Source organism: Symphalangus syndactylus, chromosome 2 (assembly GCF_028878055.3).
Source record: "Symphalangus syndactylus isolate Jambi chromosome 2, NHGRI_mSymSyn1-v2.1_pri, whole genome shotgun sequence".
In the NCBI taxonomy this organism is placed as follows: domain Eukaryota; kingdom Metazoa; phylum Chordata; class Mammalia; order Primates; family Hylobatidae; genus Symphalangus; species Symphalangus syndactylus.
This window is the reverse complement of record NC_072424.2, coordinates 74961870-74979894: the sequence shown is the minus strand read 5'-3', so window position 1 is coordinate 74979894 and position 18025 is coordinate 74961870. Positions and strand designations below refer to the sequence as shown.

The 18025-nt window shown below is 35.9% G+C and overlaps 1 protein-coding gene across 18 annotated transcripts in view; it reads right to left on the bottom strand.

Moving 5' to 3' along the window:
* Nucleotides 1-1586: 1586 nt before the first annotated feature.
* The window catches only part of KLHL32 (kelch like family member 32), a 223233-nt gene continuing 206794 nt past the window's right edge, over nucleotides 1587-18025 (bottom strand). For 15 of the 18 annotated variants that reach the window (XM_055259409.2, XM_063619696.1, XM_055259420.2 and 12 more), the window contains 4 exons: nucleotides 14837-14895; nucleotides 11356-11548; nucleotides 9552-9646; nucleotides 1587-3223 (listed from right to left, as the gene is read on the bottom strand). In XM_055259409.2, coding sequence (XP_055115384.1) covers nucleotides 3062-3223; nucleotides 9552-9646; nucleotides 11356-11548; nucleotides 14837-14895 — 509 coding nt within the window. In that variant the 3' untranslated portion in view covers nucleotides 1587-3061. Of the gene's footprint in view, nucleotides 3224-9551; nucleotides 9647-11355; nucleotides 11549-14836; nucleotides 14896-18025 lie in introns of those variants that run through there. The other 3 variants (XM_055259438.2, XM_055259445.2, XR_008653491.2) reach the window with 2 other exon arrangements.

Here is an 18025-nt window from a genome sequence, read left to right as displayed (position 1 = left end):
TTGTAAATTACCAAATGGTTGGAATAGACCGGTTTATACTTATTAAAATTTTTGATGTGCCAATGGCTATCCAATTCATTGCATTTGTGAAATGTGCTTTTAGAAAAATTGTGGACATTTTAATTTTATATACATATTTGTGAGTTATTTGTGCATATGATAAAAATTATAATAATAAAAGTATATATTTAACTTACAGTGTGCCCTTGATTATTGAAAACTTCCTTTTTATAACAGATTCACTATTTGGAAGCTAAAGTAAAAATGAGCTGTGTTACCAGAAGGAATAATTTTTATCTTATTACTGATGTTTTCATACTTTGTGGTAAAACTGTGGAAAGTTAGGTTTTCAGATGTTGTGGTAGCTGAAAGAGTTTGATGTACATGTGGTTAAAGTGTGAAGAAAATGTGAAGGAAAAAGTATGAACAGTACCCTAATCATTACCTAATTGCTATTTTGTTGTTAAGGATCTAAGAAGTGTTATTGCATTGTACAGATTATTTTAGAAATTCACATCTTTGCTGGCTTTTCCTTTAATACCAAGAATATCTGTTATCATCTGTTTGGTACTGTGTTTTGTTTTCTCTTTTAAAGTAAAATATTGCAGTGATACTTAAATGTTTGCAAGTCATGACCTTCCTATAGAAATTCACATTGGTATAATAATTTACATTACAAATACAATATAGCCTTTAATTTTGAAGAGTAAAAATGGAAATGGAAGATGAATTACTATAGTGTAGTTCACTTAAATCAAAAATGTATATTTGAATAGTTTCAGTGAAATTTGGCTCATATGACCATAGTTTAATAGAATTCGTATTTCTATTATTGATAACCTTGAATAAAAGGATCTAATTATAAGTTATCTAGGTTTTTTCCCTTTTAGGGAAGGATTGTTATGTTTTTGTACTACTCTTGGCTATAGCTGTAAAGGATGTGTCTGAACCCGCTAAAACTTTTTAAAATTCTGAGTTCAGTTCTGTAATATCAATGAATATTACATTATAAAGATCACTTAGGAGGGGTTTAATATATGCTGATTTGTTTTATATGAATTGTTAGAAATATATACAGAAATAAGGGTAGTCTCAGGCTACTTTTCCATTATTAGTTGGGTAAGCTTATTTTTGAGCTTTTCCCTTTCATTGATTGGGTGTAGGGCCTGGGAATACAAATAGATTTTAATAATTTTACTAGGTAAAACTGCTAGAGAGAAAATTCATGTCCCAAGTAGAAAAATTAATATGGCTGAATACTTAAGTCCTTGTTGAAAAGTCTGAAATACTGGAGTTCATTTTCCTGCCTTGGTAAGGCATTTTTAAAATTTAGTTTAGGTGGCTTAAACCATTTAAAGAAGCTGTCTTCATTCTAAATATCAATTGTCAATATCAATTTTCACTGTTCAGAACTGTGCAAATACTCTTAAGGTTTGTCTATACTAAATTCCTATTTTTAAAATTTACCTGTTTTCCTTCTCCCTAGTCCCATTTCCTGCCCTTTAAATCTGAATAACCAGAAGCCATATATTTTTTTCAATGTTTTATGTATAACGATATATGAAGTTAGTGAATTCTGTATGTTAAGACAAAAAGATCGTTTTTATTCACTTTTGATTACAAAAAAATGGTTACATGAATAAAATAACAATTTCCTTTAAGAGAGGGATTGCTGAGTGATTAAACTGCCAAGGAAAAAAGAGTGAATTCTTCCTTTTAATAAAGGTGACCTAGGTCCCGAGGAAGTTAGGAAAAAAGAAAAACTCACATTATACTTGTTAAATTTGTTTTCAAATGTGATTATTAAGTTGTATTTATTTTTTGTTATAGACAAAGCAAACCCAAAAACTAGTTAAAAAAGAATTCCTATGCATTATTAAAAGTGATAGTAATAAAATATGTATTGGTGGTGAAGACTTCCACAAGCACTCAAGATTGACATAACCTTTAACAAAGTGGAAAAACTTTTATTAGAACTGCCAATTCTAGGTTCAAATTTATGTCAAAGCACTTTATGGTACCATAATTAGTACAACTAAATTATTTTTTAGCTTTAAATGTCATTTTTCACTAAATGATTTTAAATGAGACATCTGAGAGTTACTTGAGGCAAGTTTAGATATCTGTACAAGTTTAGATTTCGATAAACTCCCTATTTCCTAATTGTGTGTCTCTTTCACATGCTTTTTAGAATCATTTATTCCATAACATGTTTCATTTATTCCATAACATGTTTCCAAATTCTATCTAGTAATTTTTAAACTTCAAAAATAATCTCCGTGTTCAATTACAAGGCTCTAAAGACAGTAAAATACCTTATAATTTCAGTAACATTTTTCTTTTTCTTAGGCAAAGTATTTCAAAGTGTTCACCTAATGCTCATAATGTTCTTTTAAATTAACATGGAAATCAGTAATTATCCTCCTTAAAAGGTGGGAAAACTGAAGCACTGTAAAGTTAGGTTCTGACCCAAGGTCAGAGTAACCAAGGTGAAAAATCTGGGTATTTCAACTGCTGTTCCAGTGTATGTCTATTATTCGTATCACCTTGAATAAAATATGGCATTTAAAAATTTATGATGTCATAATACTGAGTCTCTACTGAGCAGGGCTGCATAATGTTAAATTTTAAAAAGAAAAATTACAAGCCCAGCTTTAAATAATAAAGGGATTAAGTACAGAATATATAGTTTTTTAAGATCATCGATGCCATTGTGTCCAATAAATTGCCTTACTAACAGTGTTATGTTGTCTTAAGACAGTGCTGATTAGAAAAAGTGTACAAAGAATGCTCTAAAGACCCATGGAACACAATGTACCTTAAATTGGCACTAAGCTATACCACAATAAAAGTCATACATATTGCATGTTGACATACACTGAGAAGGGTGACAAGAGTTTTCAATAATGTATTTTAGAAAATTGTTCATTTTTTGCTTAAATTTATCTGAATATAAGACCTATAAAGCAAGACAAGGAAGTATTGAGCACTGAGTCTTTTCATGCCCAGTATCCAACAGTCAGGGCTATGTTTTCCTCCTGTTCATGATGGCATTGGTTTTTCAGATGGTGCCAATCCTGTGATGAGGCACTTGAAGAGTTTGAAGGTTAGGGCATGTAAAATATGGAGCTGGAAGGAAGCATGCCGCTATTCCATTGGAAGCAAAAGGGAGTGTAGGCCCATAGAATACTTCTTCTTTGCCTTCCCTGCTTACATCCAGTACCTACAAAAGAGGATGAGAAGAAGCTTGTATATCAAAGATGACTGCTCAAAATAAAGCTATGTATACATAAAAGAAATTCTGAACTTAAATTCAGTTATGACACCATCACCATATCTTAGGAATTCTTTTTCTTGCTTGGATGGTACCAGAAATATTAAGCTTCTACTAAATGCTACACTATGTTAGTATGTTTTTGGAGGTACATATATTACATACATGTATATTTATAAGCATTTAATCTTCAGAACAATTATGAGGTAGGTAGCATTATCTTCATTTAAGAAAACTGCCTTAGACAAGTTAAATAACTTGCCCAAACTAGTTAGTAGGTAGTCTGACATAATGTTGGCTTAAACATCCTCATCTGTGAAATGAAGAAAACAAGACCTTGCAGATTTGTTGTGAAAACTGATGACATCTAGCTCAGTGTCTGGCAGGCAGTGGAATATAACACAGCTTAGTAGCAAATTCAAAATTCAGTCGATTCTGGAAGTTTTTCCCCAGTTCTTTCCTGTTCATGCTGGAGTTTTTTGTTTGTTTGTTTTTGTTTTTGTTTTTGAGACAGGGTCTTGCTCTGTCACCTAGGCTGGAGTGCAGTGGTGCTCACTGTAGCCTTGATCTCGGGCTCAAGCACTCCTCCTGCCTCACCCTCCTGAGTGGCCAGGACCACAGGTGCACACCACCACGCCTAGCTAATTTGTAAATTTTTTGTAGTGATGGCCTCTCGCCATGTTGGGCAAGCTGGTCTCAAACTCCTGGGCTCAAGCAATCCTCCCACCTCAGCCTCCCGAAGTGCTGGGATTATAAATGTAAGACACTGTGCCTGAACCTCTCTCTTCTTACATAGCACAGCCTCTTTGTTAGTCAGTGTCTGCTGTCTCCTAACTGAACCTGGCTGAATCTTCGAAGTAGGAAAATTCTTTCTTCAGGAGAGCTGCTCAAACCTATTAGGCTCTTTCAGGTCTGCAGTTATCATCTTAATCCCTTTTCATTTGACTTTTCTCTAACTATTTAAATATTTGCCTCCCTTGGATTTAGTGTTTTAAAAAAATGAAAGTTTGTCATTGACATTGTCATATTGCAATCCACCTTGAGTCCCTTTTCCTTCATCTACATCCTGGACGTAGGTGTTTCCCAATATTTCAATCACAGACCTCTTAGTACCCTTCTTTAATGATCTAGTCCACTCATGCCTTCATCTATCACCTGTGTGGATAAATCTTAAGACTGTAACTGCAATAGGCTGGGTGCAGTGGCTCATGCCTGTAATCTCAGGACTTCAGGAGTCTGAGGCGGGTGGATCACGAACCCAGGAGATCGAGACCATCCTGGCTAACATGGTGAAACTCTATCTCTACTAAAAATACAAAAAATTAGCTGGGCGTGGTGGCGGGCACCTGGAGTCCCAGCTACTCGGGAGGCTGAGGCAGGAGAATGGCTTGAACCGGGGAGGCAGAGCTTGCAGTGGGCCAAGATCGCGCCACTGCACTCCAGCCTGGGCGACAGAGCGAGACTCAGTCCGGAAAAAAAAAAAAAAAAAAAAAAAAAAAAAAAAAAAAAGACTTTAACTGCAATAACGCATTATTTTACAGGAAATGGGCCCTTGAAATTTGAGGATCCATGTTTCATAAAGGAGGAAATTAGTAAGTCCTAGAATAAAAGAACAAACAAGTGGAGATTAGATGTCCCAATCTCTTTACTGAATAATATACCCTGTCACTACTAATTTAAAATAACTCATATATTAAATACAAACGTTTTCTCTGTTCTCTTGTTAATTGATGTATTTTCTTTCAGTGTCACATTTACAGTTGTTTTGACTAGGTAAGGCAAGACTCCTCATTTATTTTCAAATTTTTTTGATTATTATTATTTAGTTCCTAGAGAATCTTTCAAGATCAATTTGACAAGTATCACTACTTCGCCCCATGAGAAAAGGGAAAACCCCGGTGGGGTTTTGGCTAGTATTTCATTAAATACAGAAAGTAAATCAGAGGTTATTTAGTATTTACCACAACTCTATAAGGTTAAGTATTGTCTTCAATTTACAGAGAAGAAAATTGATACCGGAAAGAATTAAGTGACTTTCTCAGGGTCACATGGCAAGTGGTGGAGCCAGTATTTGAGCTCAAGATGCAACCCAGAAAGAGCAAGGATTTTGTGCCCTCCCTCCTGAGTGAAAACATTTTTAGAAGGCAAAATACTAATGAGATAATCATCCAGAGAGCTTTTGTCTGGTTTCCTGGACCAACAGAGACTGCATATGTTAAGCAGATGTAATGTATTTAATCTGCGAAGGGAAAAGGAAGCATTGGCAGTTTTTCTCCAAAACACTCCCCTGTAAACTGGCTGAAAGAAGGCGTTTGGGAGAATGTGGTGCCAAGCTGGCACTGTATCCTCCAGCCAAAAAGAAATAATAGTAAATGAAGAGAACAGTAGAGGTGATCTAGAAACACAGACTAATCACTTGCACACTTACGCAGCTGCTCCTTTATGTGCCACTTGTCCTCCATGGCACACAAGATTAGTGTCAAACCTCTGTAACAGACATTAGTTTACACACCCACTAAATAAACAGGAACACCTTCACTTTCATCAGTAATCTATTTCCAGTATTTTCCATGAGTGTTTATTACTAACAAGTCCAAATCTCAATCTAAGAGTACCTCTGCTTTTCTCTTGTTTGGGTTGTCCTTCTGATGATAAATAGTCTGCTAAATCAGAGTAGTGGCAGGAAATAAAGTGTGCTTTTTCAACATTGGACATGCTTCATTCAACTTGTGGTTGAATCCTACAAGTCGCAGTTAAATGAGCTTGGATTAGGGTCCAGATGGGACGTTCAATGAGAAGTTATTGGCTGGTACTTTCGAGGGCAAAAAAAATTTAGTACTTCCAAATGTTAATAGAACAATCTCAGAACTATTTAAGTATGACTTCCATTAATCAGCCATGCTCTTGGATTAATGATTTGTGGACTAGTCTTGGATCAAATATTATATAGATTTGTGATTGATGACACAAAAAATTTAAACCTTTATATTTTTCATATGCCTATGATTTTTACCCACCATGCTTCTGTCTTCTCAACCCACTGACATACTTAGGAATTTCCACTGTTAAGCATTTTCTCATAAATACTATTCCAGTCTCCCATCATCTTGCCTCTGTTGGATGTTCTTTAAGTAGTAAAGAAGTGGCCTACTTTTGAACATGTAGCTATTCTCTCCAACCATCAATTTATTACCGTTAGTGTATTGAAACAAATTGTTCTATAGTCATCCATAACATAAAAAAAATTGAGCTTTAGTTCAGAATGAATGATAACATAGCCTGCAACCAGCTGTCATTAACTAAAATGAAGGATACATGTCACTATCCATGAATACCTCTATTTCAAACATCTCTTTAAGTGATAATCCATATGCTTATAGGGATACTTATTACCTGTTAATAGTAAAGGCTCTTAAAAATAACAAATCGGCCAGGTGCAGTGGCTCCTGCCTGTAATCCCAGCACTTTGGGAGGCTGAGGCAGGCGGTTCAGGAGTTTGAGACCAGCCTGGCCAGCATGGTGAAACCCCATCTCTACTAAAAAAAAAAATACAAAAAATTAGCTGGGCATGGTGGCGCATGCCTGAAATCCCAGTTACTCAGGAGGCTGAGGCAGGAGAATGACTTGAACCCAGGAGGCAGAAGTTGCAGTGAGCCAAGATCACACCACTGCACTCCAACCTGGGTGACAGAGCAAGACGCTCTCAGGAAAAAAATAAAAAATAAAAAAAAATAACAAATTTGTCTGTGCTTTGTAGGACCAGTGTGCCAGCCAAAGGAATAAACACAGCATTTGCCAAAGGATTGATTCTGTTCATCAAAATGGCTACTGAAACACAGAAATACCCATCACGCTGACTCTTATTTAAAAGCAAATATATTAGAATATATTATTGTACAATCTCAGAGGTGAAACATTCCACTAATACAGGTATTGACTTAAAAATAAATTGAATCCCCTTTGATAATCACCATAATCCTGAGGATACTGTCAAATATCCTCAGTGGTTTAAAATATGCACTTGTTTACCTCTTCATTTCTTGTGGATAGATTTGTTTGAAAACAGCCAAATGTCATTAGCAATTAATTAGTGTATATGATTAGTGATCATTTACAGAAAAATTCTTTGGTGACAAAAAACAAATGATGTGACTACGAAGTTTTTTTTATTTAAGTTTCTATGTCTTACAAGCTAACATTCACTACTGTTAACAAAATATGAGATGTGGAAAAAATGTGCACTATGGCAGCACTCTGGTCTCCTAAACTTGATATGTACAGCATTTTCTTTATTTCCTCATTATGTTATTATTCCCATTCATTTTCTATTCCTTGAGCTAATCTGATACTAAAATTAGTAGAAATATGCTCATAAATGTATTTAAAATTTACAATTTTATTTCATGATAAACCCAAACTTACTTCCATTGTGCAAGTGATCAAATGAAGGGTCCCAAAGCCATTTAAAAAACAGTGTTCCAGCACTATAGAGAACTGTTGCCCAGTTCTGAGTTCTACCAATTCTGAAAAGTAAAAAATAAAAAGAAACCTAAAAGACTATGAAAGACTACCAAATACATACTTGGATGAAGACTAGAAGCACTCTTTGAGAGAAAAGTTTGCTCATTTGTTGTTATCCAAAAGACAGGACAAAGCTCTAGTCCAAGGCAGCTTTCCATTAACTAACTAAAACCAGTACAAGGCAGCCTTCAGTGAACTCCCTTAAAGTCTTATGTGGCTCTTCATGTGTGTGTGGCTTTGATAATTCTTTTCTCCTGTACTATTGTTTCCCAGTTTATTAATTTTCTCTCATCTTTATCATCTCTCCTCTTCTACTTTCTTTGAGATTACTTTTTGGTTCATTTTCTAACTTATGAAGCTATATCTCACAAACTTTGCTGTGTATTGTTTTTGTTATCACAGTTCTGGGAATTTTTTTGAGTTCCATTATGATTTCTTCTTTAACCCATAAGTTATATAGCAATGTGTTTTATTATTTCCAGTTATGTAGGGATTTATTTTTTTGTTAAGTTCTAACTTAATTGCATTGTATTAGAGATACATAATACTAAACAATACTTAATTTTTTTAACTAAAGTTTTCTTAACCCTAACCCTAGTACATGACTGGTTTTTGTAAATGTTCCATGTATGCTAAGAAAAATATAGTCTTTCCAACTGCTCAATCAGAACTCATATCCATTCAGACAAGCTTGTTAATTATATTTTCCATATCTACCTTACCCTTGCTGACTTTAACTTCATCTATATGAATAATAGAAATGCTTTAAATTCCCCAGACAAACCTCTGTCAAGACAAATCAAGAGAAGAAGAGACAATATTATGAATGTAAAGGGAGATATAACTAAGGATAACACAACAACTATATGCTAGCAATTTTGAAAACTTAGACAACATGGAAGTTTCTTGAAATATATGTACTTTAGGAGATGTGACTGAAAAAGAAATAAAAAGGTTGAACAGTTCTGCAACTATTAAAGATATTGATACAGTTGTTAAAAATCTTCCCATAAAGATGCGATTAGATAATAAAAGTAGTTATAAGGATATACTTTTCTGGAGGTCAGGAAGAAAGGTCAGGGCTAATTTATGTCAATATTTTATCAGAGAACATGTAAAAGAGAAAACTATGGTAATAACTGTAAAATAATAAAAGGAATAATACTATGAACGTGTCTATCAATGAGGGCTATTGCCCTTCTGAAAGGTCTAGCTGGCAACTTGCCCAGCCTGGGCTGCTCATATGCTGATGCACCAGGGCTATTCTTTGGGACAGAGGCTGTCCCTATCAGACCAGTCATAAACCACTACTGCTCACAGCCTCTGCCATGAAGGAAGAACACCCTTGTAGGTGGCATTTGTGGGAATGAATGAACTGTAATATAGAAAATAAGGCAATGGTGTGGAAAGGAAGTATTTGTAAAGCTTGGGGGATGTGAAGGAACTATTGCCAAAGATTTTTAGAACTTTTTGGTTTATGAGAAGGAAAGCTATCCCGGTTTCCCAGTTTCCAATATATATTACATATATTTTTCAAAATTCATCCCCATTTTTATTTTTAATAGGGCTCAATAATTTATTTAGGCATCATTTTTAGGATACAGGTTGAAGTTTAGTGGCTGAACTAGTTGCACAAAAAAAAGGGACGTTAAGCCTCTTTCTAAACATAAATATCTCTTTCTTCAGTAGCAGCATTGCAAAATGTAACCTCACTGAACCACTTGAACAAACTTCAAAAGGAACTTCTACCACTCACCTGGATACAAGCCAGAGGCTCATTTGTCCAAATTGAATATCCACCAACTAAATATATTCTCCCATTATGGACAGCAACTCCAGATTCATTTTGGCCTAAAGTAAAGAGAATTGAATAAAAAGAAATAAATAAATCCATTTCTTACATATTTTAATTAACCCTTTTGCCACTGAGGGATACAATTTTCCCCTGTGGCACATTTGTATACTCCATGGGATTTTTGCAGCAACTAATCACTGCCTCCCAGTACTCAGAAAAATTAAGCACTATTTCTCAGAGAATGAATCTGTGTCAGGTCAGAACCAGGCCAAAACACTTATTAGCCAGCCAAGTTAGTAAGTACAACATTAAATACAGCAATAGTAAGTCATGTAGAACTGAATTCTATACTATGTCATATGCCATTAATTTACAGTGGTGGAAATAAGGTATATTATAGAAATGCAAACACCTCTTCTAGTACCCGCAAATGCTTTTTAGGCAAGTGCTTACATTTGTAAAGTAACAGCTGCAACCCCAAGAAGCCAATAAAGCAGAGTCATGCCCCTAGCATGGCCCAAATGAAGACAAATGGCAGAAGAGATTGATCAACTTGCTACCCTACCTTTCTTTACATACCCAACATTTTAAAGATTATATTAAAGTTCCTGAGCTGGGACCAGCCTGGATAATCCCTAGATACTGACACGCCAAAATGATGAAAGGTTTCCCCTCCCATTTCAAAAAGAAGACAGAATAACTCACTACCACATATTCTTCCCTGGAGGCCATCAGAGAGTGAAGAGTCTCTTTTTATTGATGGGCTGACACAGGATTGACTGGGGTAATAAATAAGCTGGATCTTACAGCAGGCAGAATCACAGATCCAGAATTGAGGGCCTAAGGTACCACTAAAACTTAGAGAGTTTCTAAGTCCTTGTCCAGTGGGCCTCAAAAATCATTTTGCAAAAATAGGAGCTCAATACAAGCATCTAAACCTCTGGTTAGATTCCCAGCATTGCCTCCCCCAGCAACAGCTGCAAGGGATTGAGTGCCCACTCAGCATATTAAAATGTCTTAACCCAACCTACCATTTTCAGTTTGTGATTTTTCCTATTATTTGAGCAGACCTGGAAGGGATCTGATCACTTGTAGATGTTAACAATGCAAGCTGACAAGGGGGAAAAAGTTATTAACTCCATAAAGAAACATGAGGGGTAAGTTGTTCACCGTGTTACTTTCATCCTTTTTTGGGATGAGGACGGTCCATACCTAATGTTGCCCTGTGGTACATGCTTGGATGGGTATTTGTGGCCAGAAATGCAGCTAAACTCCTGTGCACAGAACCACTTAAGGGTTTCATTTCTAGGAGAATACTCCCAGAAACAATATTTGACAGTGACAAATAATGAAGACCATGCTCCTAAACTTCTGAACTCACAAGAAATAAGACTAAAAGCAGTGAGAAGTAAACAATAAATTCCTTCTGTAAAGAGTTATTAAATCTTTCAGTGTCTGGTTCCTCCTACTTGTATCAGAGTTCCATCTTAATCCTGATGGATGATAATGGACTTGACATGCCTCTCAGCCATATGAGGATGTACATAATGGTAGTAATATAGGCCCTGAGAAACTAGATGCTCAGCTACCTAAATGAGTCCAGTTCTGTTAGAACATAAATGATACACACCTTTCCGGTTAATAAATGCAGGTTCTTCTACAACTATGCACTTAATATTTAGTGATGCCCTAAAGATGTCTACGAAACAAGTTTGGTGACTTCTTGAATCTACTTTTCCTGATTTACTTAATCAAAGGTACTTGCCAGTCAACAGGTTGAAACTGCAACGTGTCCACTGGTCAGTGTCTATGTTGTAAGAATCTATATGGCGCACAAGGATCCGGTCGTTATTGTAGTCTAGGTCATTGCCTCCAAGAACATAAAGCTTCCTTTGTACAGCAGCCATGGAATGGTAGACCCTTCTCTGCAGCATGGGGCTACGGCTTATCCACTTATTCTGAAAAAAGAAATTAAAGTGTATTCTGTTAGTAGGAGACCTCCATGTCAGAAAACTGCAATGAGTGCCTCATAAGTAGTGGGAACCCTAATGTTTATCAATCAATAGATCAACATTCTGTTTGAATGTTGTTTATATATGCTGAAAGGTATGGGCTTCTTACATGAGAACAAGTACAAAAGAGCCACATATTCCAATTGTTTTTTGCGATTTACACATGGCATCTCCTCTAGTTTGTGTTGCATTTTATAGTGCATTTGAATTATATCAGGGGAACATTGAAATTTTCATGATGTTTATCTCACCCAATTCAGAGAATTTACTCATGCAAATTCATTAAGAGTGAAAGCACATGGCTAGGTATACTGTATACAGTGGTGCAATGATTAAGAGAACAGTCTCTGGATCCAGACTACCTGGGTTTATAACTTGTATGTGACCTTGAGCAATTTACTTATTATCTCTGTGCCAGTTTTCTCATCTGTAAAATGGGGATAATAATGCCTACCTGATAAGCCTATTGTGAATATTAAATGAGCTAATACACATAAAGCACTTAGAAAAAATGCACATGAAAAATGTTCAATACATATTCATTTTTTCAAAATGATGTGATGATAATTACTGGGTACCTCAGGCCGCTAGATAAGCTAAGGTAATGGCTTTGCTGTTCTTTCCAAAATTAACCTCCTGAGATCAGTGGAAGAGCTAAGATTTGGTTCAGCAACAAACCACCCACACTTCTTTTATCAGCCTCCTTTAATATATTAATAGTCACATCTTTTGCCAAATTGGGAAAGGTTATTTCTAGGCACACGTTCATTTGTTTTGGTGGAAGACTAAGTTTTGTTTTGTTTTGCTTTGTATTTGAGACAGAGTCTTGCTCTGTTGCCCAGGCTGGAGTGCAGTGACATGATCTTGGCTCACTGCAACCTCCACCTCCCAGGTTCAAGCTGATTCTTCTGCCTCATCCTCCCAAGTAGCTGGGATTACAGGCACGTGCCACCACACCTGGCTGATTTTTGTATTTTTAGTAAAGACAGGGTTTCACCATGTTGGCCAGGCTGGTCACAAACTCCTGACCTCAGGTGATCCACCCACCTCGGCCTCCCAAAGTGCTGGGATTATAGGCGTGAACCACCGCGCCCCGCTGGAAGACATTTTTATATGATAACTTTAGGGAATAGTGAAACCTTCAATATTTGGTTCTTGTTCACCCTCAGTAATGGGAAGAGTATGCCCAACCTTTCTTAAAATAAGGCTCTCATTGTAAAATTAAATGAAGACCAAATATGACTTTAACTTTAAATCTAAACTAAGTAATGGACAGATAAGTAAAGAAAGTAATGGACAGGTAAATAATCCTAACAGTTTTCTTTCTACATAAACACTAAGCATACAGGAAGAACCCAGATTCCTTTTTGCCAAGAAAAATTTGGATTTCGGCCAGAAAAAAAGTCATACGATGTTTTGAATACATAGAATTTCACCATTTCACAAAACTGTAAGGGAACAAGCAAAACACAACAACAATAAACATTTTGTATAAAAATTGGTCCACTCACTAATAAGCATATAGACTAGCTCTTTTAAAGATACACTCAAGAAAAGAAGGGTGTACAGCTTGAAAAGCTTGCATTTATCTGTTCCCCCATTCAAACATATAATAAGAATTTCCTTCCAATCAAATGTCTTCTTTAATCAAATAGTCAAGCCTGCCTTTCAGCTATTTTGCTAATATCTATAATACATTACACATGAATGTATTTAACTCAAAACTCTGAGGATGCTTTTCTTAGGTGTTTTCTATGAAACAACCTATTACAGTATTAGGAATCAATGTTTGCATTAGCAGTCCAGTCCCCTGCCACCAGACTATGGATGCCATCTGGTTTGCAAAGCCTGCCTGCATCCCCTGATTATATCTTTAGCTTCCTTCACTGCAGTGCCTGCCAGGTGAGCCGCCAACCACTGCAAAGGCAAAGAAACAGAGAGGCCTGGTGGGGTCATTCCTAATAAGCTAGCGTGTGAATACTAATCAGTGGTGGGGAAGCAGAGGTCACCCCAGCCTGCCTGTTGGCAGGTAGCAATGTGCTCTGTGGCAGATGGCAGGCATTATCAACTCTCCACAAAGGCCTAGAAGAGAAATAAGCACCAGGGCTGAATGATAGAGTTATTGAGATTCTGAGCAAGATGCAAGCAGATGTGATGTTTGCCAGTACCCACCGTAAACAATATGCTAGCAGAATTTTTTAAAAGAGCATGTGTGTACAAACATGAAACAGAACTCATTTGAGAAATGTTAACACCTTCTTCCTCTTTAACCACGTGTGCACCAAACTCAAGCAACTGCAATTAACGATCCCTCTTGAGATAGCTGACCCATGGACATTTGGTCTCTGAAATCTACAGCTTCTAATGACATCAGGAAACACACTTTGCAAAGAGAGAAATGCCTTCATTAAATACAGAATCAAGTAATTTCTAAAATAAAAAGATATCAAATACGCTGAGTCCACTATGGACATAGATTTGGTGGCCAGTCCCAACCCAGACTGCCAAAGTCAACCTGTTGTGTCATTTCCCATTACCTTCAGCTGATGAATATTAAGCCTACAAATCATTTTGGAATACCATCATAATCAAAAATATTTACATTACCAAAATCATAGAAATGGCAAAATTCAGCAGACAATTGCCAAGGTTCATACATATTTTGGTATATGGAAAAGAGAATATGAATATTTCTTTTGGGGGTAAATAGTAATTGGGTGTACATGAAATGTAGACAAAAGAAGGTACAGGCACCATCCAAATGCATATTCAACCCCCAGCTGTTAGATGAAAACTCTTCAGATACTTCCCATCTCTCAAACTCTTCATATACTTCTACTTTAGACTTGTCCTAGATACTGTTTTAGGTCATTTGGGCTATATTAAGTTAATACTTGTGTTTTAGAATAAACCATAAGCATGATCCCCTCCTAGAATGGCAGCCCCTTCCAGAAGGACATTGCAACAGGACAATTCAAATCATTTCTATATTAGGCAGAACTCTGAAAGGGTGATGTATTTTGTATAGCACAAAACTAGAGGAGCTGAAATGTTTTGAGTAACAAAACAAAAAAAGGAACCAAAAAGCAGTTTATTCAGATGCTTACTTTTCTCTATATAAGCTTAAGACGCATATCTGTGTGTGTAGACTTGGCATTCCAATTACTAATTACTCTGGAATCTTTTAAAATTCATTTTAATTAAGATAATGAGGTGTTCTTATATGATTCTTACCTGGTTAGGTTCATACACCATTAGCCTGTTCTGATATTGTGCCGTATTAGTTACTCCACCTGTAATGGATTAACATGTGTTAGAGCTTTTCATGAATAAGAAATAGGATATTCCAACATAAGAATGAGATACAATTAAAGGAAAATTAGCTACTGCTGAGGATCTGTTTGTATACCCTCATGGTGAGCCCATGACTTAATTAAGAAGCTTATTGTTGAAGCAGTTTCATTTTCAAGAAACATTTCAGAAGCAATCCAGTTAAGAGCAAGCAACAAGTATGCTGACATTACCAAGAGGACCCCAATTCTGACAAGCTGTTCTGCATGGCCAGAATGAGGGGCAAAGTATTAGGGAGTGAGAATGAACACAGTACACATAAACAAGTCTCTATACAATTTATGCCAGGGACATAGTTACATGGAAAATTCTTGTCCTTCACTAAATTGTCCATTTTAAAGCTCTAACCTCTGTAGTCTAACACAGTGATATCTTGATATCTCTTGATATTACTTATCAAAAAAGATCTAAAGCCAGTGCTGTCCAATAGAATATAACAAGAGCCACATATGCAAGTCACATATGCAATGATAAATTTTCCAGTAGCCACATAAAAAGTAAAAAGAAACAGTGAAATTAAATTTAATAAATTTTATATACCCCAATATAGCCACAATTATCATTTCAACATGAAATCAACATAAAAATTATTAAGATATTTTATATATTTCATATTCTTTTTTTCCTACTAAGTCTTCAAAAGCCAGTGTATATTTGACACAATGCATCTCAGTACAGATTAGCCATGCTTCAGGGATTCAATAAGCCACATGTGGCTAATGGCTACCACACTGGGCAGCACAAATCTAGGGCTCTTCAGTGCAATTGCTATTGTGGTCGACTCTTTTGAAGCCCTCTTGACAACTGCTTAGATCTGAGAGACCTGAGACCCACCTAATCAAGAACCACTAAAAAATCATCACACTTCCAGCTAAGTTTCTCTTATTTGTCCTCATACTTCTTTTCATACTTGTAGTGTATACTGAGCCCTGTAAAATCCGGAAATTATTCATTTTGCTTTAAGTTTTACCTTTAAGTGGAAAAACTCTAAAAAAATACATAAAACAGCATAGTAAGAAAATATCACCAGTAGATATTAAATGTTAGATAATAAAATATCAAGGATATGGAACCAAAGAAATCTACCTTTAGAAATATTGCCTTACATGCAGTTCTAGACACTGGTGTAAAATGAATAATATTCTTATTTTAATCAGTATCACAAAGCAGCAGCTAATTTTTCAATAAAGATATAAAATTAAGCCAGACTAAAAAATGTTTCCTACTAGAATTTTTTGAATTTAAAAAACAAACACTGTTAAAATACTGACCAAGATGGCCTTAACATTCCCCCAACTTAACTAAACTAAAAAGGCTGCTTCCTGACTCTAGGCCCCTTGACCTCCCTTTTCTTAGATTACTTACTTTAGAAAACTTGTAATCATAACTTCTTTCTCCTCTCCCTCTTTGAGATGTAAATCATTTTAAAAGCTGCTTGCCAGTTTTATAACCCAATAATATCTTCCTTAAAGTCCAGAGAGCCATCCCTTTGAAATGTAATCATCAAGGAAGATAGTGCTCTATATCCCAGCCTCTATGGGAAGGTAGCACGGTAACTTTTTTTTTTTTTTTTTTTTTGAGACAGAGTCTCGCTTTTGTTGCCCAGGCTGGAGTGCAATGGCGCAACCTCAGCTCACTGCAACCTCAGTCTCCCAAGGACCCTAACTGTGATAGACACCAATTAGCACCAAACACAGATGGCCTAATCACAGAGACCAAAATTGTCAACTCAGAAATAACTGCATGGGTACAACACATCCATTAATCAAGCTCCCCTGAAATGTTCTTCAGTACTTTTCTACTAAATCACCCCAGTGCTTAAAAACCATCCTCTTAAAAACTTTGCTTAATAGAATTGATTTCAAACTGTATTCTGATCTCTCTCTCCTATTGCAATAGTCTTCAATAAAGTCTTCTTTCTCTGTTTAACCTTATCTGGTGCAGTTTTGCTTTGACAGTTCAAATACTTTGAATAGGTCACCACCATCAACTACATGGCCAGGAGTCAAGTCAACAAGAATCCAGAGGATTAGTGTCTAATCCTTAACTGAGCTGGAATAATCAATCAAAACTAATGGATACATAAAGGGGAAGGAACCTATCCAGGCCAATCATTACTCTCTCACTCATCCCCAGGAAGGAGATTTTATCTTTCATATAATTGGCTTTGGCTATTATTAACTAGAGGACTATTTTTAAAATTCTCTCAGAAGCTTGAAGATTTAAGATTTTAAAGATCAACGAAAGCTTTGTCTGCAGAGAAATCCACAAAGAACACAGACATGAGCTTCCTGCCCTCAAAGAAAGTCTTCTCTGGATTTCTCATCGAATATCTCATTTTAAAAATGAAATCAGAGGAAAGGAAAACACACTTCAGAAAGCTGAGGCTGAAATGCCTATATAGTCAAGATATGTGTCAAAATAAATATACAGTTGTGTTTGCTTTTACTCCCAACCTTCCCTTTGTGTGATTAAAAACAATGTTCAATAATTCTTTCTCAGCATAACCACACAAGAATAATTTAATCTCTTGAGACTTCACAAGTCTTCAGGGTTAAAATAATTGCTAGTGCTTTTGATCTGGGCCATAACCACCAGATTAATGTCCAGCTTGCCTACAATCACTTCTCTAACTGAAAAGGAACAGAGGGCAAAGCTCCACCCATCATTTAAAGACTTCAAAAGTTTCTCTACTTGTTTTAGAAATATGGGACATAATTAATATCTACTGCAGTAAACTATCTGTTTTATGACACTATTTGAAAATACTTACACTACTGTATGTATCAGATTCTGCCCATTATAGATTAAACATACAACCAATGGATTAGAATGTAGCTATTACATCCCCTCTCCCAAGCAGGGCATACAATTTATCTCCATGCTTTTCAGAATTATTATTTACTGTCTTCCACAATGCATCTATAATACATTTCCTTCTTAATCTGCACTCAGTAATTAGATTCTTTACCCTTACATACAAATTTTCACTCACATGACAATCTTTAGAAATGAGATATTAAGTTACTAGTTGGGAGTAAAAATTAAAGTCCCGGTTATTTGATATTAATA